General features: G+C 52.9%; 9 protein-coding genes across 9 annotated transcripts; 5 read left to right on the forward strand and 4 right to left on the reverse strand.

The window, feature by feature from the left end:
- Nucleotides 1-344: 344 nt before the first annotated feature.
- On the forward strand, nt 345-2,001 carry GMORB2_1172 (aspartate aminotransferase, mitochondrial; the record flags this gene model as incomplete). The annotated part of the gene is made up of 4 exons (XM_035463154.1): nt 345-467; nt 679-688; nt 766-1,466; nt 1,552-2,001. The coding sequence occupies 4 exons, from the start codon at nt 345-347 to the stop codon at nt 1,999-2,001; spliced, it is 1,284 nt and encodes a 427-aa protein (XP_035324578.1).
- Nucleotides 2,002-2,310: 309 nt separating this feature from the next.
- GMORB2_1173 (uncharacterized protein) lies at nt 2,311-3,469 on the reverse strand (the record flags this gene model as incomplete). Its single annotated transcript, XM_035463155.1, has 2 exons — nt 2,311-3,216; nt 3,323-3,469. 2 exons carry the CDS (start codon nt 3,467-3,469, stop codon nt 2,311-2,313), a joined length of 1,053 nt encoding a protein of 350 aa, XP_035324579.1.
- A 732-nt stretch (nt 3,470-4,201) lies between these two features.
- On the forward strand, nt 4,202-5,752 carry GMORB2_1174 (CCCH zinc finger DNA binding protein; the record flags this gene model as incomplete). The annotated part of the gene is made up of 3 exons (XM_035463156.1): nt 4,202-4,309; nt 4,674-4,974; nt 5,046-5,752. 3 exons carry the CDS (start codon nt 4,202-4,204, stop codon nt 5,750-5,752), a joined length of 1,116 nt encoding a protein of 371 aa, XP_035324580.1.
- A 608-nt stretch (nt 5,753-6,360) lies between these two features.
- On the forward strand, nt 6,361-7,191 carry GMORB2_1175 (large subunit ribosomal protein L28; the record flags this gene model as incomplete). Its single annotated transcript, XM_035463157.1, has 1 exon — nt 6,361-7,191. The coding sequence occupies one exon, from the start codon at nt 6,361-6,363 to the stop codon at nt 7,189-7,191; it is 831 nt and encodes a 276-aa protein (XP_035324581.1).
- Nucleotides 7,192-7,477: 286 nt separating this feature from the next.
- Nucleotides 7,478-9,907, reverse strand: GMORB2_1176 (tryptophan synthase; the record flags this gene model as incomplete). Its single annotated transcript, XM_035463158.1, has 5 exons — nt 7,478-8,281; nt 8,360-9,260; nt 9,321-9,624; nt 9,692-9,779; nt 9,860-9,907. 5 exons carry the CDS (start codon nt 9,905-9,907, stop codon nt 7,478-7,480), a joined length of 2,145 nt encoding a protein of 714 aa, XP_035324582.1.
- Nucleotides 9,908-10,749: 842 nt separating this feature from the next.
- GMORB2_1177 (plasma membrane fusion) lies at nt 10,750-12,867 on the reverse strand (the record flags this gene model as incomplete). The annotated part of the gene is made up of 1 exon (XM_035463159.1): nt 10,750-12,867. The coding sequence occupies one exon, from the start codon at nt 12,865-12,867 to the stop codon at nt 10,750-10,752; it is 2,118 nt and encodes a 705-aa protein (XP_035324583.1).
- A 2,598-nt stretch (nt 12,868-15,465) lies between these two features.
- GMORB2_1178 (GABA(A) receptor-associated protein) lies at nt 15,466-16,104 on the reverse strand (the record flags this gene model as incomplete). The annotated part of the gene is made up of 3 exons (XM_035463160.1): nt 15,466-15,514; nt 15,588-15,805; nt 16,015-16,104. 3 exons carry the CDS (start codon nt 16,102-16,104, stop codon nt 15,466-15,468), a joined length of 357 nt encoding a protein of 118 aa, XP_035324584.1.
- A 1,332-nt stretch (nt 16,105-17,436) lies between these two features.
- GMORB2_1179 (uncharacterized protein) lies at nt 17,437-17,989 on the forward strand (the record flags this gene model as incomplete). Its single annotated transcript, XM_035463161.1, has 2 exons — nt 17,437-17,496; nt 17,804-17,989. 2 exons carry the CDS (start codon nt 17,437-17,439, stop codon nt 17,987-17,989), a joined length of 246 nt encoding a protein of 81 aa, XP_035324585.1.
- A 17-nt stretch (nt 17,990-18,006) lies between these two features.
- GMORB2_1180 (coproporphyrinogen III oxidase) lies at nt 18,007-19,047 on the forward strand (the record flags this gene model as incomplete). Its single annotated transcript, XM_035463162.1, has 1 exon — nt 18,007-19,047. One exon carries the CDS (start codon nt 18,007-18,009, stop codon nt 19,045-19,047), a length of 1,041 nt encoding a protein of 346 aa, XP_035324586.1.
- Nucleotides 19,048-19,074: the final 27 nt, after the last annotated feature.

Genomic DNA, 19,074 nt, shown 5'->3' on the forward strand with positions numbered 1-19,074 from the left:
CCATTGCTACGTACTACAGTATTAGCATTTCTTGTATTTTATACGAGCTGTGTAAAAATGCAAGCGCACCTATTGCGCTGGGGGTGAATATCATGCTATTGTAGCAAGTTACGGCACTGTACCTGTCAGTACATCGCACCTGCCGCACCCCCCACAACACACCATAATTCTTACCACCTAGTAGTACGATTTCTCCGTAAAGCCCAGGTCTCCGTTTGTCGGCGCACCTCGTCATCCGCCTCTTTTCTCCGAACTGTTCTCTCCTCTCCTCCTCCTCAATTCTTCTCGTTCTCCCCCATAACCCTCCATCCCGTTCCTCCCAGACATCACGGTTCCTTTCCACCATGCTGTCCACCACCATCAAGGCCGCCGGAGCCAGGCAGGCTGCTGCCCTCCGCCCCACCGTCGCTTCTGCCCTCGCCGCTCGCTCTTTCGGCGGATGGGCCAACGTCCCCAAGGGTCCCCCCGTGAGTCGAACCATCACAAACACCCACAGCCAAATGTCGCCCCCCATGTCGAGTAACTTGGCTAACATGAATTCAATCGATGACAGGATGTGAGTATCAAGATGCCTTGATACGTTGGTCATTTCTACGACGATGTTTTATCGGACATGTTGTTTTCTCGTTTGGTTCCGGTTGACTGACAAAATTCGCCCTTGGGGCGTCTGTGCCATAGGCCATTCTAGGTATGTTATTCTTGCCTGCTTTTCGTGTGTGCATGTGCGTCCAGATCCAAAGACTAACCTGAATTGAAACCTTTCAGGTATCACTGAGGCCTTCAAGGCCGACTCGAACCCCAAGAAGATCAACCTCGGTGTTGGTGCTTACCGCGACGATGCCGGCAAGCCCTACGTCCTCCCCACTGTGCGCGAGGCCGAGAGGCGCGTCATTGACGACAAGCTGAACAAGGAGTACGCCGGCATCACTGGTGTGCCCGAGTTCCCCAATGCTGCCGTCAAGCTGGCCTATGGCGCCGACTCGTCCGCCCTCCCCCGCCTGGCCGCCACCCAGACCATCTCTGGCACGGGAGCCCTCCGCATCGGTGCTGAGTTCCTCAAGCGCTGGTTCCCCGGTGACAAGAAGATTTACATTCCTACCCCCTCGTGGGCCAACCACAAGGCCGTCTTCCAGGACGCCGGCCTTGAGGTCCAGCAGTACCGCTACTACAACAAAGACACCATAGGCCTCGATTTTGAAGGCCTGGTCGCCGACCTCAAGGCCGCCCCAAGTGGCAGCGCCATCCTCCTCCACGCCTGCGCTCATAATCCCACCGGCGTCGACCCCACCCCCGAGCAGTGGAAACAGCTCTCGCAGGTCTTCAAGGAGAAGGACCACCTCCCCTTCTTCGACATGGCCTACCAGGGCTTCGCCAGCGGTGATTCCGATGCCGATGCATTTGCCGTCCGTCAGTTTGTCGCCGACGGCCACAAGATTATGCTCTGCCAGTCGTTTGCCAAGAACATGGTGAGTTTCTCCCTTACACATTACGGATTAGTAGCACGGGAGCCCAGAAAAGGAGGCGGAGGAAGGCTTGCTAACACATCGACAGGGTCTCTACGGTGAGCGTGCCGGTGTCTTCTCCATCGTCGGTGAGAATGCCGAGGAGGCCAAGCGCATCGACTCGCAACTGAAGATTATCATCCGCCCCATGTACTCGAACCCCCCAATCCACGGCGCCCGTATCGCTTCGACCATCCTCAACGACCCCGAGCTCTATGCTCAGTGGCAGACTGAGGTCAAGGGCATGGCCGACCGCATTATCACCATGCGCCAGCTCCTCCGCACCAAGCTCCAGGAGCTCGGCTCCAAGCACGACTGGTCCCACATCACCTCGCAGATTGGCATGTTTGCCTTCACTGGCCTCAAGCCCGAGGAGGTAGACCGAATTGCCAAGGAGTACTCCGTCTACTTCACCAGGGACGGCCGCATCTCCATCTCTGGTATCACCAGCGACAACGTCTCCCACCTTGCCGAGGCCATCTTCAAGGTTAAGGGTTAAAGAGCAGATGAATGGAGAAGAGCGAAGACGAAAGGATAGAATAATTTCATTTTCTCGTCTAGAAATCACTTTGAACGCTGTGCCATAATGAACCTCCTTTTTTTTTCCTGCAATGCAAGTAGTGTGTTTTGATTAAAAGTTACGGACATGAAATCCACACGGAAAACAAGCCGCTAGATAAGTTATGCAATCTCAAAGACTAAGAGAATGTGTGCTGGTAACACAGACACAAGCATTTCTTTTGATTTGTGACATGAGGTATTCTATAACAGATGAAAAATACAGAGCTACGTGTCATTCATGGGGATATCAACCCTTATGCAGCCTGTCTAGGTCTGCCTTTGCATCGTCCATCTGCCTAGCCATGTCCCTGTAGACTCTGGCCATCTCCCGCATAGTCCTCTCTTTGTTGGCACCACCGTCGACGCCGACACCGTAGCCGGCCAATTCTGCCGACAGGACCTTCACACGCTCTCCCGCGCGAACCTTGGCATCACGCAGATGAGCCGAGTAGGTAGACAGGGCCCCACAGGCACGCGGGGTGTATATCTGAGCTCGAGACGAGTGAAGGGTTGACTCGGCAGCGAACCGGGCATGCATGGCTGCGAGCGAGGCCTCGGCGGAGCGCAGATCGACGGAGCGGGCGACAACACCGTGCTTAGCCTCGAGGGCGCGGATTAAGGCCGTCAGACCGGCGGAGTACAGGGCCAGGAGATCGACGAGCGACGCGAGGGTGCGCAGACGGGCCGACGCGAGGGACAGGCGTGCCGCGCTGGCCGCGTCGCATAGTGTCTTGTGGGACTGCGCGAGGGAGGCTATGTGTCTGTGCAGGTAGGACGGGTTGGTCGTGGGGTTGGCGATGCGGGCGAGCGACAGGGCCGACGAGCGCAGCTGTGTCGTCAGTAGGGCAGCTAGATCGGGTAGGAGCGCGTCGAGGTTGGCTAGTGGGTCGCTCGTCATCAAGAGGGTGGCTGCCGCCGGAGACAGCTGCTGCTGCTGCGTCTGGTCTACCAGTGAGGGGAGGAGGAGCACGATATCGATCAGGGGCTCGGCGACGTCGGCTTGCTGGTGCTGTTGGCTCTTGTGCGTGCGGCCGCCGCTAAACCGACCCTTCTGCTGGTGTTGCGGTTGGCTGTTCTGCTCGGGTGTGGCTGTGGCTATGGCCCTGGTCAGGATGTGTTGCTTGGCGGCTTTGAGTCGCCGCTTGTCTAATTCCTGCGTGGGGTTCTCCCCTCATGTTGTCAGCTCTCTTCTTTCCAAATGAGACTATGCACACAAATGGGGGGGGGGGCAAAAAAAGCAAAAGTGTATTGAGCCTTACATCCTTGACTTGTCGTCGTTGGCGCGCCCCTGCGTCTTCCTTGGTCGAGCCGTCGGCGTTGAGGAGCACGTTGGTCAACTTGCCGTGTAGGAGGGCAAAATCGGGGTTGTTCTGTAGAACCAACTTGTCTACCACGGGGAAAGACATCGTGTCAATCCAATACATCTGAACCTCTTCCCTTACTATTGTTGTTGTCGTCGTTGTCGAGGTGGTTGTATGAAACAATGGTAGAGGAAGCTAGTAGAGGATGGAGCGTGGGGTATTGTGGAGCGACAAGCGCCGCGCCTGCCGTACGTTTATGGCAGCACAAGACGCATGTGACCAGCCCAACGTCTCCAACCAACGTTCTCATTTTCTTCAACTGGAAAAAAAGCACCGCCGTGCCTCTGATTGCGTTCAAATCAAAGTGCATTATCTGTTGTGTTCAGATTCGGGTTTTTTTTGGGTTCGAAATAGCCAGGCGGGACTGCCATGACTCATAGCTTGTGGTATCCCCCCAACAACGAGGCTGAATTGTTGAAGGAACAGGCAGCCTGACACCGCCTTAGACCGATCCAACGGCTGCCGCAGCCAGTATCCGTACAAAAACCTGTAATTTGCAGTATCTTTCCCGTATTTCGTGGCTTGTAAAGCATGTTGGCAATGTGTGTTCGGGCAGTGGCAGATCATGGCCGTTGGTATAAGGCTCCTAGCTGGTTGGGCCTCTTGTGCTCTCTCGACATATGCCCGTTCGCTCACTCGGCCTCTCTTTCTGGCTGGTGGGCCATTCTACGACTGCTAGCATACAGAAGCTGACCCTGCTGTTGCCTATAATTGGTTCCTCCCAGCACGTACGAAGACTGAGGGCATTTCTGTGTTTCCTTCTCTTTGCTAGCCGGCATGTCTCGATCTACGACAATGAGGGATATGGCACCACCATCTACAGAGCTGAAGGGGTTGCAGAACCAGTGTGAAAGATGGAGCTCCCAAGGGGATGAACTGATCAAGGTACGGTAAGGCTCGTGCACGATCTACACTCTTCATCCTGACACCGATGACATAGAATCTTCTTGAGCTAGCGAGAACCCAACAGGAGAGGCTAGAAGATGCCGAAGCAACCATTGCTGATCTACGTGATCTGATTGAGCTTCGACGTCGAAGGGCTGATAGAAACGGTGGTGAATTGCAAATGTCTAAGGTATTACCTCTCACCTCTCCGTCATATCAATATCTTCGAAGAGACCTGACATTGTCAGGACCGAAATGCCTATGTTATAGCACTCATCGATGGAGATTGCATGCCGGTAATACAAGCCCCAGTACAAACTCATCCACTGGATCTGGCTCTCCAGCTAATATTCTATGAAAACAGTTCAACGATGAGCTTGTCAAGCAGGGTGTAGATGGTGGCATGAGAGCTTCCTGGCATTTGAAATGTGCCATGGAAGAAAATATTACACAACTGCTTCCCGAGCCCGTGGCCCCCAACCTTCGATTCCATGCCCGCGTCTATGCAAACATTTCTGGCCTGGCCGAAACATATGTCAAGCTCGGGATTCTCTCCAATGCCAAGGCGTTCTCCGATTTCGTTCGTGGGTTTAACATGGGTCATAATATGTGTGACTACATCGATGCCGGCAATGGCAAGGAATGTGCAGATGAAAAGGTGAAAGGTACGGTGGCTTCCTCCCTCCTCTCTCTTCCGATCTGTCTCCATTCAAGACTAACAGGGAATCATGCGCAGCCAATTTTGAGTTCAACATGACAGACATTCATTGCCGCGGGGTTGTCTTTGGTGGCACAGCCGACAACGGATACGCCCGCATGTTGGGCCCGTACGTGCAAGACGAAAATAACAGTCGCCGCATAATACTCGTCGAAGGCCCAGGGGTAGCATCCGAGATTGCTAATGTCATGCACAGGTTTCAAACGGTCTTGTTGGACAATATCTTTAGGGATCGGAAGCTCTCTAGTCCAGCGTCTTCGCGGCCCGATACACCCCCCAACCTACGTGTACATGTACAAGATGGCGAGAAAGGCTATGCAACAATGGCAGCCAAAGCGACAAAGTCACCACCTGATACCGACGTGACCCAAGTCGGAGGCGAAAACGGGTTTTGGATCCATAAGCCAAAATGGGATCATCTAGGTCGACGTCAGGATCAGCAGCTGCCGCAGCACTTGCTGCCAGAAATGAGGAAGATCAGGGACAAGAAGTATTGCAACAGCTACCACCTCTTGGGCAATTGTCCGTATCCATTCTGCTTCCACAAGCACGGTGCAAGATTAACCAAGTCGTCGGCACAGTGCCTTGCTGCCATCAGCCGACGAAATGCTTGCCCCCAGGGGGCATACTGCAAGGACCTTGACTGCATCCAGGGCCACCGTTGCCCATTTGAACGTTGCGAGAACGGCCTGCAGTGCAAGTTTCCCAAGGAGATGCACTATTGACCTGTGGTCTGCGCAAGAGAATACGTACTATCCAACTGTTATTTTATGCTGTACGTCGGAGTCAACTTGCTAAGAAACTTGGTCTCCTCCGATGGGACCTCTTGTGATTTTTTACCTTTTTTTCTTTTTCTTGGCTTCTGAAATATTGCAACGAGATTGATAAACGAAAATTGGAATGGAACGAGAAGAAAGGCAGTGAAAAGTGTGAGTACGGCAATAATATAGCAATGCAGTAATATCCTGTATAGAACTAAGTAAGGTGTGTGACTGTTGGCCCCACGAAAACCACGCGCCATCACGTGACTATCATCAACCAATAAGACTAGCGCGGATCATGGCAACCGCCGGCCGACCCTGAGTTTGGGTGCAGGAAAATCTAGCGAGAGTTCAACTTCCCATTTCCTAGCCCCCAGGACGAACGACGACGACAACGACCCGGCCTGACGCCCCATCAACCTATCCGATTTACGCAACCGGCATGTGCCCCAATTGTATCCTGAGGTAGTTTCACATCTTCTTACTGCCATCGCCGCTCTCCAAGGGGGGGAAAGAATCCCAGGCAACGCTACAACGCTACAACTCCCCTACCCTTACCTACTCATCAAACCATGTCGACGACATCATTACTCAACCCGCTCCGGCGGTCAGCATACCTTGCGTCCGCAACGATGAGAAACGGAGCAGTGGCAGCAGCAGAAGTAGCATCGCCCTTGTGCACGCCCGTGTGCCAGCAGCAGCGTCGTGATTTCAGCACCTCGCCCAGCCTGAGCATCAAGACGATCCGACCGGCTCGTCTGCCAAAGCGGGTGATCCCGCCATACCCGTACGGCGAGCGCCGCGTGTACAAGCAGTCGAACAAGGGCCTGTACGGGTCGGCGCGGATCCAGTTCGGCAACAACGTGTCGGAGAAGCACCAGGTCAAGACTCAGCGCTTCTGGCGGCCCAACGTGCACGTGCGCGTCTACATGTCCCCCTCTCTGGGGGCCAAGGTCAAGACCCGCCTGACGATGCGCGTCCTCAAGACCATAAAGCGTGAGGGCGGTCTGGAGAACTACCTGCTCAAGGACAAGCCCGCGCGCGTTAAGGAGCTGGGCCCCAGCGGCTGGAACCTCCGCTGCCTGCTCATGCAGACCCGCGCCGTCCAGGAGCGCCTCAACCTGGAGAGGGTCGCCATGGGCCTCAACCCACAACCCGTCCGCGACTACGATGACATCGTCTCCTACGCCCTCGACGCTGCCACTCCCGGCAAGCTCAGCCTCCGCAGCCGCGAGACCCTTGCCGACCTCGAGCTCGAGGACGTTTTCACAATCGGTGACGACGCCGCCGCCGTCGGCGGCTTCACCGGCGGTGCCGTCGAGGAAATCACCGACGAGATGGAGGCCGAATTTATCCAGAAGATGGAGGCTCAGGAGCAGCAGCAGCAGCAGCCCAAGGCTTAACCTATGCCCTCCCCCACGGGATCTAAACAACGTCCTTTTGTAATAACATGATACATCAAATGTATAAACACCAGTAATGGGGGAGAAGGGGAATGAAGACAAAGAATATGTGGTTTTTTGTATGTGTATGTATACAATAAAACTATCTCGCTATGAAGCATCGTCTCCCAGCTCCTATGCAGCATGCAGTGTATCTAAACCCAGGTTACGCAATATTGTTTTTATCCCAAAGCGCCATATGGTATAAATCCACCTCGGCAAATAATCAAACCCAAAAAATCATTGTTCAAAAACGCAGGTCCCATCCAATCTGGGGGCCTAGCTTGGGCAGCTCCTCTGCAACGCTCTGGACATCCTTGTCACCCCTACCGCTGACGCAGATGACAACATCCTGGTCCTTATTCATCGTCTTGGCGAGCTCAATGGCGCCAAAGATGCCATGGGCCGTCTCGAGAGCGGGGATGATACCCTCGAGCTGGCTGATGAGGCGAAAAGCGGAGAAGGCCTCGGCGTCGGTGGCAGCAATGAACTTGGCACGCTCGCTGTCCTTCCACGAGCTCAGCTCGGGGCCGACACCGGGGTAGTCGAGACCGGCTGATACCGAGTGCGTGTCCTGGATCTGGCCGTGCTTGTCCTGGAGCACGTACGTCTTGACGCCGTGGAGAACACCCTTGGAACCACCAGTGAGGGTGGCACTGTGGCGCGCCGTGTTGACACCGTCGCCACCAGCCTCAACACCCAGAAGCTTGACGCTCGGGTCCGAGGAGAAAGGGTAGAACATGCCCACGGCATTGCTACCACCACCGACACAAGCGACGACGGCGTCGGGAAGTTTGCCCCTCTTCTCCATGAGCTGCTCCTTGGTCTCGTTACCAATGACGGACTGGAAGGTACGCACAATGGTAGGGAAGGGATGGGGTCCAATGGCCGATCCGATAATGTAGTGCGTCGTGTCCAGTTCCGTCACCCAGGCGCGGAGAGCCTCGTTGACGGCATCACGTAGCGTCTTGCTGCCAGCCTCGACAGCGACGACCTTGGCACCGAGGAGTCGGATGCGGAAGACGTTGAGGGCTTGGCGACGGACATCCTCCTACAAAAATGTGGTTAGCACTTTCCCCACCTTTTTCTTTCATTTTCTTCTTTTTCCATGGAACATGTTGTCACTTACGGCTCCCATGTAGATGGTGCACTCCATGCCAAATTTGGCGCAGACAGTGGCCGTGGCGACACCGTGCTGACCGGCTCCCGTCTCGGCGATGATCTTGGTCTTGCCCAGCCTCTTGGCGAGCAGCATCTGACCGAGGGCGTTGTTGATCTTGTGGCTACCGGTGTGGTTGAGGTCCTCGCGCTTCAGCCAGATGTTGGCGCCGCCAGCGTGCTCCGTCAGGCGCTCGGCAAGATGCAGACGTCCAGGGCGGCCCATCCAGTCGTAATAAGAGCGATATTCCTTCCAAAACTCGGGATCGTCTTTAATCTTGTTGAATCCATCCTCGAGCTCGCACAAACAATCCATCAGACTCTCGGGGACGTACTGGCCACCGAACTCGCCGAAGCGGTCGGGGATCTTGCCGTGGAGAGCGGCCAGCTGAGCGACAAGGTCACTGTCCTGCTCGGCAGTGATGCGGCCCTCGACAGTGACATTTTCGCCACTGGGCTCCCTGGCCGCGGCAACCGCCTCGACAATGCCAATCTCACGGGTGTTGGAGATCTGGGACTGGTCGCGACCGCATAGGTACGAGCAGTAGTTGGCCACGTCATTGGCGATCTCGCCGGGTTTGGCCTTGCCGATAATGCTGATAAGCTGGCTGCCCACAACGACACCGTCGGCTGCTGAGGCGACGCTCAAAAAATGATCGTGGGTGCTGACTCCGAACCCGACAGCAGCAGGCTTGTTTCCGCTGTACTTCTTGACACGGTCGACCAGTTCAGGTAGGTTGGCGTTGAGGCTGCCCAGGGCACCCGTGACACCCATCCTCGAGACAACATAGATGAAGGAGTCTGCGAGCTGGCAGAGGAGCCTCATGCGGTGATCAGATGTGGCGGGGGCAACAAGGGGGACGTAGGACAGACTGCTCTCTTATTAGCCATGTATGCGCAGCCACGGCGGGGAAAAGGAGCAAAAGTCTTACCCTCCCTTTGTGCATAGCTTGCGGAAGGAGATAGCCTCCTCCGGAGGTAGGTCGACGAGAATGAAGCCATTGATTCCACTCTCGTTACAGTCCTTGAGGAGGCGCTCCTCTCCGTAGCTGAGAAGAGGGTTGTAGTAGCCCATGAGCAGGACGGGGGCCTTGAGACCGCGATCTCTGGCGGCCCTGACAATACCGAGTGTCGACTCGATTGTGACACCATTCTTGAGGGCAATTGTGTTGGCAGTCTGGATGGTAGGACCATCGGCAATGGGGTCGGTGAAGGGAGCGCCAAGCTCAAGAATATCTATGCGGTACCGGTCAGATGTCCGGGACGATCTTTTAGAATTTCCATGAGGCGCATCGCAACCTACCAGCTCCACCCTTCTCCATGGCCAGGAGAATGTCAGGAGTATCCTCCGGCGTGGGGTATCCTGCTGTGACATATGTCACCAGTGCGCTCTGCAATCATTTCCAACATCCCGTCAGTCTCCCCACCATCCGAGGCAGAAAATGGAGATCGCGGGGTCACACAAACTCACCCTGTTCTCCGCCTTGCAGCGCTGAAATGTTTTCTTGATGCCCTCCATCTTGTCGAAGAGCTTTGGTTTTATCGTATGAATGGATGGAAAATCAACTGGGACAACGCAAGAATATATGTCGTGAATGTGACTTACGTGTTGTCTTTATCTTTCTTGTCTTGACTCTCGACAGTTTTGAGTTGAGAAATTTCGCCTCTTTCACCCCACCATGTTGGCCGCCGCCAGCGGAAGCGGAGTGGCAGAATTCATGCAAGCCATCTGCAGCTTTCTCACCGCCCGCATTTATGCAGGGCGGACTTACTAGATTGGGAAGTGCCACATCCATTACATATACATAATACTACACTGGTTTTATGACTTCAATAAAGCTTCGATCTAGCCATTATCAATATTGGTATGTTGGTAGTAACATGAAGTCTGAAAGGGTGACAGATATTGCTGACAGCCGTTGCGGTTTGGGCTACGATAAATCGAAGGGTATTAAAAAATGATGTATTTCAGGGTACTTCCAGCCTGGCAATTCGGGATCAAGAAAACTCCTCTCTGATATCATGCAAATGCTAGTAGTGTTCTCTCCGGCATGGGCCCCTCAATAGTGTTCCAAAATTGACGAAAGAAAAGAAAACAGTGCATGCGACGCCACCAAAACCTCAACGCCTTTGTGCTGGTGTATATAAAAAGACATTAAAAGCCAAGCCTAACAAACTCTCTTGTCGTAAGAGAGAACCTCTCGGCGCCGGTCTAGCCGGGTAAGAGGGTGATTCTAACAACAGCTGATCTCGCCTTGTCCTTCCCTCTTTTTTTGGTTTCAAAGATTATGTCCGTGTTCTTTTTCTTCTTATTTTCACATTCTGGTTGGGATGACGTTGAGAAAGAAAGTGTCCACTCTCTCACCAAACATGCAGTGTGGATGTCTGTCTTGGACGTGCGGTAGGCTTCTCGTTGGTGGACGCATAGACACCAGTCTGGTCCTGCGAGTCGTTTCCGTAGCCCGCATACTGTCCATCCCTCTGCCAGGTCTGGGGCGGTGTCGCAGGTGCATCATCATTACCAACGAAAGCCATGTTGCCGGCTCCCTCGGCCCGGGTCTTGTCGGGAGTCACCATGCCCACGAGGGCACGAATTACACCCATGAGAACAACGATGATGTACACGAGGAGGATTCCTGTTGATACAAGAGCTTCGGTGATGATATTGTTGCGGAGCCAGTTGATCACCTTGGTGACGGCGCCTGATACTTCATCGGTAGTAGCGCTGGAGGAGGACGCCAGAAAGGTGGTGAGGTCAGAGTCGCCGTCGATGGACTCTTTGGCTCCTTCACTGAACACACCATCAGGGAAGGGCGGCAGGGATACTTTGGCATGGTCATGCACCCAAGTCAGTCCCTCCTGGATGCTTTCGACCTTGAGGCCGATGACGCGACGGACTACCGACTTGATGGGGTCGATTAGAAGGGTGTCGTTAAAAACGGTCTCCAGGCTGTCACTTATGGTATCCATGAATGTAGTGATTGTATCGTTGACAGCGTCTGTCGCATTCCTCACGTAGCCCAGGACATCATCGTTGATGTCAGCGTTGACGCCCGTGATGACTCCGTTGGCGCTGTCGGCCCACTTGGTTGATGATGTGTTCAGGCTCGAGACGATGCCGTCAGCGAACTCGCCAACTTCCTTGGCCAGAGCCGGAACTTCCTTCTCGACAGCATGTAGGAGAATACCCTGGCAGGCACATGAGAAGAAGCCGGCTAGTGCCAGAGACAGGACAAAGATAGCTGGGGGGGATGTCGCGTAGGCAACGCACCAACGGACGAGAATCTGTCTCTTGCCAGAGAAGCTGGATCCCAGCTTGATTCCCAGCGTGGATGTAATAGGCCGTGAAGTAATGTACACGAGATCCATCGAGTCAAACTGGTTGTTCCCAATGAGGCGCGCGTGGTACTGCTGCTTCCTCCAGCGCTGGATCTCGAACCAGGCCATGGGGATCATGACGGTGATGGCCAGGATAACGAGAACAGCAATGAAGATGACACGAGCCTTTTGAATGAGCTCAGACAGGGTTTGGAAGAAGTCTGTAAGCGTGTCGTTATCAGAGCAAAACGTCATCTTCTCCCTCTGTGCCAGAGGGAACACGTCGCGGTCGAATGTGTAGGAGCCGTAGCTGTCGTTGAGGGCCCTGCGGACAAAGTCGAAGGGGATAGCGATAGCCTCCTTTGTCAGGTTGCGCACATCATCAAAGTCGGGGATCTTGTTATTGAGCGCCCTGATGTCCTTGGCAAAGTCATTGCCGTCAAGGCTGAAGTTGTTGAGAGTATCGACAGGCTCGGAGAAGTTAACCTTAGGTGTGTCGGCCCCGGGGAGTATATTGTTCTGGATTCCATCGAGAACAGAATTGATCTTGGATGTCAGGCTGTCGGAAATGTCGTTAATCTCCTTGGTGGCACTGCCGATGACCTTATTTATGGCATCGTTGGCATCATCGGTGATGTCGGCCACGACGTCGAGGCTGCCTTTGACCAAAGCAGTAAGCAAGCAGACATAGGTGCCGACGAGATAGTCGATGAAGAAATATATGAGACTCTCAACTCCCTGGAGAATTAGGTCCAGTATAGTCACCATGGCATGGACGGATTTCTCAATTCCCGTAGCGGCCAAGTCGTTGACGCCTACTGAGAGGTAGTGTGGCATAGATGCCATCGAGCTTCCCACATCCTCCACTTTGCTACAGGCTGAGAGTGCCTGGATCTTTGCATCACCCACATTGTCATTGAGTTGTACCACCAGCAGCAGGACACGGACCAGTACCAGCAGCAGAAGAACGGTCCAACGGTTGATCCATATCTGGGACAAGCGTGACCGGAGGCCAATGTATGGTGTGATGTATGGTGCAGTATTTACACGAGCTTCGTGCAGCTTGCGTGTCTTGGACATTTCGATGGGATCAGACCTCAGGGAGTCGGGAACTTCTGGGTAGTACCTTGGCGGGTCTTCGTCCTTCCGCGGGAAAGACATTTCGAGCTTATCCACGTTTTCACTCGGTGGGTAGGGATTGGTTTTGTATGAAAAGATGTTGATATATTGCAGGGAAATGAAAAAGAAGAAGGCTACGGCTAGTGAGACGATATCGACGTAAGGATAGGGAGAGCAGATGTATTAATTGAAGATGGTCGTGAAGCAATGAAGTCGTCGGAGAGTAGAAGAAAGGCGAAACAACAAAGAAAAGGTGATAAGTCAAGCGGACCAAATATAAAAGTTAAAAAAGGAAACAAAGAGAAGAGAAAATGCTCATATGATCATGGTGGCTTTGAATAGGAAGAACGAATAGATGTGTGAATAGGAGGAACAATAGGAAAAGAGTGAAGAAGGGCATTGGAGGACAAAGGGACTATAAGAGATCCACAAACACTGAACAATCCGAAGCAAGGAAACAAAGCAGCTCAAACTCGCCTGATTCATATTTTGAAGTGTTCGAAGCTGTCCTCCAATCACAATCAACCATCTCCCTGCTGTCACAGACCCGGTTGCCAGAGGGCTGTTTCTTTCTTCATTGTCGGCGCGTTTGTAGACTTTCCGAAGCGCTTCGGAGACCATGACAGCCAGTCAAGCATCCGCCCCACCCAGAGTTTCCCGCGGGTGGGCAGCGTTAAATAGAACATCCAAAAAAAGACCTGGGCAACTCCGTGTAGAAAGGAAGTGGTGAACCTTTCTCTGGAATATGAGTGAGCGCTTCTGGATCTTGGCGAGACTTGACTATTGGCGAAGGAGCTTTCCATGGACTGCGCTGTTCTGATGTTGATCCTACAGCGTCCCATTGTCCTGTTTTTGTGCGATGGCTATAGTGACGAAGTACGGCAACGAGCTGGGAATATTTGTTCAAGGCTCCCGTGACATGGCTCTGTACCCCATTAATGGAGCACATTGAGTCTGAGGAGCCCAAGGTAGAAGTGTGCTTGTGTTCCATGCCAGTGTTCCTGGGTATTATCCATCGAGGAGTCATCATTCATCGGGGTCGACACATCTTTCCCTAAAAACGGGTTAGCCTTGAAGTACAGCTCCAACGGTGTATCGAATGGCAAACAAGAGTCAACTGTTGATTAGACTAGTACAGTTCTGTCTTGGAAGTTTCGATGGACTGGATGACAAGCAACCTTTTTTGTGCAAACAGTCGCTGACAAGAAGACGCTTCGCTTTAACAGTAAGTTTGAATCCTGTTCACCATCAACAATACCCTGCCAGATTTTCCTAACCTAGCGATTCTGCGGGTTGCCCCACCAATAGCCGCCCACGAAGTTTGAAAATACGCCAGTGACTGGCTGACAGCGCTTCGTACTGTACGCGCAAAAAATATGAAACTTGTTTCACTTCTTTTTTTTCTTTCCTTCTTCTGACAGAGCGCGAAAAAAAAACCATGGAGCTTGGAGGAGGTAGCACGTCGTATTTCGTTACAAGGCGTTATTAGAGGGGCGCGGGGGGAGGAAGCTTGTTCCTGCGTGAAAGAGTGTTAACGTAGGTTGTACCAGCATATAAGGAAAGAGCCAGTGGCACGCACTAAGATCCCCCCCACCTGTCACACTGACGTCAGTGTCAGTATTAACAGCCAGCCTGCTCTTTTCAGCAGCAAGAATCTCATGGCAAGGCGCAGCAATGGACAAAGGACTTTGCTGACTATCACTTTTACCGTACGGGGAAGTTTTAGGTAAAACCAGGCCTTTCTGTAATTCTGTCCTCTCAAGTGAGAAAATCGGCTCGTTCTAAACGGACCCATGAGAGTAGCTTGATTGGCTGTCAATCGATATTTACCTTGTTTCGCTGGGCGCTTTCTCGAGAGTGCCCAGGCGCCGGGACCACTCCAGGTACGATACGCGGTAACAACAACTCGAGCTGTCTCAGCCCTACCGAGACTTTGTTGCTAGTATTAGCATCCCAAAGTGGCATCCCATCCATGCAGGCCGTTCCGAGGAGGACATGTGCATGTGTTCTGGCGGGGGGCATTCAAGTGCCCATTGCCTACTACCCACCGTAGCTGTCACACGCCTATTTGTCACGTCTTAATAAACCAATATCCTCGTGAGCTGTATATAACCCATGACATCACACAGAATAACGCCTGTGACACGGACTACAGAAGTTCTTCATGGAAAGAATTTTCGAAAGAGTATAGAAATTATGTATCTATTAATCACGCTGCCTAGAGTTGCCTGCCATCTCCAGTGGACATTCCAATAAAGAGCTCATGACAAGGCATCATGGGAAGTCGAGAATGACTGTTCCAAACGGGAAGCCTTGAACGAGACATAATGTAGCTGACTGAGTGAGCCATTTTTCTCCCATGTCTGCTTCGTGTCTTTCGATCCTTAGTATGCGTTGAGAGGTGGCTCCTCCGTTCCAAATGTGTTTCTTTACAGCAATATAACAACAACCAGGTTTATTCTGAAGGAAGAGACTGGACTGGGGGAGGTGCCCCGTGCGCTGGGTGCTCGCTGGTATCACAGAACCTCAATCCTGTTGGTGAAAAAGCAATAAATGAAAAAAATCGAAACCAAGTAAAGCCCTAAACGCCATCATCACTCTTATCAAATATCCGCAAAGAAACATAGTACGCATGGCCTTTTAGTCGCTACCAAACGTGTTCTCGCCAGAATAGGTGATGTAGAGAAACCTGTTAAAATCGCCTGGTCAGCGCATGTAGGCCAAAACAATGTACAAAGTGGTAGAAGGGGAAGCAGACTCACCCATCCTCGTCCTTGTGCTCTTCATAAATGCTGCTCATTAGAGCGGCAGTCGGGGGTAGAACCTCGTCGACGAAAATGAAGATAGCCTTCTCGGGCGAGAGCTTGATGCGCTTGCGGATAACATAGACGAACTGGCCCACCGTCAGGTCCGACGGGACGAGGTACTTCTTCTTGTCGATGGTGGCGATGTCGCTTTTCTCAACCTTTTCGCAAATAACCTGTGTGGGGACTCTTGTCAGTAAATGCATTCACACATTTATCAGGGTTGATGAAGGTATAGGGGGAGGTCGGTTGGCCCAGTCCGCAGGGAGCGACCGGCAGGTGAGAAAGCGGTCAACGATGCCGACGACGAACAGCAGTCGAAGCATAACGAAACAAAGGCCTCGATGAAGAGAAACAGAGAGAGGATATGAGGGTTGAAACTCACGGGGATACGGTCAGAGTACTTCTGGCGAATACGCTCGGCCTCGGCCTTGCGCTTCTCGAAGGGGTGCTCGTCCTTGAACTTGCTGCGCATGATGACGAAATGGGCGGGTACGTGATATAGAGTCTTCGGTAAGAAAGGGTGTGGCGGTGATGCTTTGGTGGATGGCAGAAGGGGGAGGTTGATGATGTTGTAAGAAGGACAGTTTAGTTGGGCTGGGACAGGTTGATGGGCAATGAGAATTATGGGAGGTGTCTGACTCAATAGATGAACAGGTCGGTCCTCAGGTAAGCAGGCGGTGGGCGGGAAGAGGGGTGAGGCTGCCTAGGGGGAGGGGCGGGGGGATTCACTAGACAGCCGAACCAACTGCTAATAGAAGTACTACTGTGCTCTGTACTAGGTACGACCTTACAAAGAGATATGGCGCTTGGAAAGTACAAATAGAATCAACAGACCTAATGACTTTTCACTTTGTGCTTTGTAATACTCGCAATAGCAAGCAGAAAGCCCGCAAGCAGTAACAACAGGCTAACAACAGCGACCAGGACAAAGACTTTAGTCACTCAAGAGTCACAGGCTGTGTGGCATGACGACGCGGGGCTGATACACTAGTCCGTTTCCGGAATATTAACACTGTGTATGCCAGTGGTAGAGAGGCGGTGAACTACTGTCCATGACGCCCATATTAGCACTGTGCGTATCAGCAGGCAAGGCCATCCTTCTCCCTCTTGATTAGGGATCACGAGATCACGCAAATGGTGGCGAATGTCATGGTCCATAGAGTCGCAACATGGTGGTACCAAGTACGAGTACATTCAGCATTACCTCGCCTGTCTTATACTCGCAATATTAAATATTGCATTACTGGTACGGAGTCCTACTAGCAGTATCACTTACCAGCACACTGCAATAGGCCATCATATGTACGGTACCTGATGGTTACACTCGATGAAGTTGGTCAAGGCGTCGGACACCCATCATCGCGACGACGCACACGTACACATTCTGATGCCTTCGAGCCACGAGCCGCGATCGCCGACAGCGTCGCAAAATTCAATTTTTTTTTGGGGAATTATGTTTAGAGACTGTGAAATATGCACAACTGCCGGCGACCATGCAATGTTGCCCAAACTATCGCTCTCTGCAAGTAGCATGTAGACACGCATCTCTGGCCAACTTGGAGTCTGTAACACAGATATCACAGTTTTGATTCTCGAGTAGGAACCTTTGATCATCACACCCTCTGTATTCCATATTGTTAGTGATCGTTCCCCTCCGTACATCGTCTGATATCCAAGCACCTCAAACAATGCCACCTGGTTCCCTGTCTTGAGACTCGTCAGTCACAAGAGTTATTACGTACTAGAGGATTCAAGCTTCTGGTGGTGTTAGTACATCAGGCCACAGCACGGCCCCAGCACTAACATGATGTCTTTGCCCCTCTGGCTATTCGCCGAACGGCTCTCGCCGTCTACTGTTCTCGAGGTGTCCAATTGAGAGGACCCCCGTTCCATCCCTTTTTTGGGATCGTAAGATTCTCTACCAAATCTCGGCCGACTTGTAGAATCGACACGTTTATTTGTGTACAAAAAGACTTCCGTCATTCTTTCAGTCCAACCTCTTTTATTTTCTCCTTTTCTTCAAATATCATCAAGGTAATTCGACTGCATTCTGTTCTTTTCTGCCCATACCACCATCACATACCCAACTGGCACCTTGCCGTTTGCCTATCATGGCGACAAGGCGGCAAGCACAACGTTTCGCGACGCGACTTACCCATTTCCCGACCCAGTCGCAGACACCTCAATTGAACACCGTGAGGTACTTTGGCACTCGGTCGGGCGCTGGTCAGACAGCTAAGGCGCCCTGGCACTTCTCGCTCATCGGGGCTACGGCCGCCTTTGGTGTGGCCGCGTCCCTGGCCTACCACTATTCTGTAAGGAAAGAATCGCACGTTGGCTCCAAGAATGGATCTTAAGGGATCATCTTTTACTGATGCCGAGAACTTGGCAGAAAACCACGAAACCTATCAGGCTCGATCCTCCGTCTCTGGCCGAAAAAGATGCGCAGAAGAAGCGCGATGCAGCCGTCAGAGACGATTCCCCGATGCGATTGCGGATGGAAAAGTTCATCAAGGAGCAGCAACAAATTATCGTCAAGGAGCTGGAGAGGATCGACGGGACCAAATTCCGCCAGGACGAATGGGACCGCAAGGACGGCGGCGGTGGCATCACCTGCGTGCTGCAAGACGGCAACGTGTTTGAGAAGGGCGGCGTCGGGGTCAGCGTTGTCTACGGGTCTTTGCCCAAACCTGCTATTGCCAAGATGCGCGCCGATCACAAAGGCCTGGACCCGGACGTGGAGTCTCTCGACTTCTTCGCCGCGGGTCTGAGCATGGTACTGCACCCGCGCAACCCGATGGCGCCCACGGTGCACCTCAACTACCGATACTTTGAGACGGCCAACCCGGACGGCACGTCGCAGACGTGGTGGTTTGGCGGCGGCAGCGACTTGACCCCCTCGTACCTGTTTGACGAGGATGCCATCCACTTCCACCGCACGCTCAAGGAAGCTTGCGACTCGCACGACAAGGACTACTACCCGCGCTTCAAGAAGTGGTGCGATCAGTACTTCTACAACAAGCATCGCGGCGAGTCGCGCGGCATCGGCGGCATCTTCTTCGACGACCTCGATGAGTCCGAGCACGACCGCGAAAACTCATTTGCCTTTATACAGGACTGCCTCAAGTCCTTCCTTCCCTCGTACATTCCGATTCTCGAGCGCCGCAAGGACATGCCCTTCACCGAGAAAGAGAAGCAATGGCAGCAGATCCGCCGCGGAAAGTACGTCGAGTTCAACCTCGTCCACGACCGCGGCACCGCCTTCGGCCTCAACACCCCCGGTTCACGTGTCGAGAGTATCCTCATGAGTCTGCCCCTGACCGCCTCGTGGATGTATATGCACGAGCCTGAGCCCAAAAGCAGGGAGCAGCGTCTTGTTGACGTCCTCAAAGAACCCAAAGAGTGGGTCCAATAGGGAGACATGCACGCACCACTCTCATGT

Source organism: Geosmithia morbida (assembly GCF_012550715.1).
Source record: "Geosmithia morbida isolate 1262 chromosome Unknown scaffold_1, whole genome shotgun sequence".
Lineage (NCBI taxonomy): Eukaryota > Fungi > Ascomycota > Sordariomycetes > Hypocreales > Bionectriaceae > Geosmithia > Geosmithia morbida.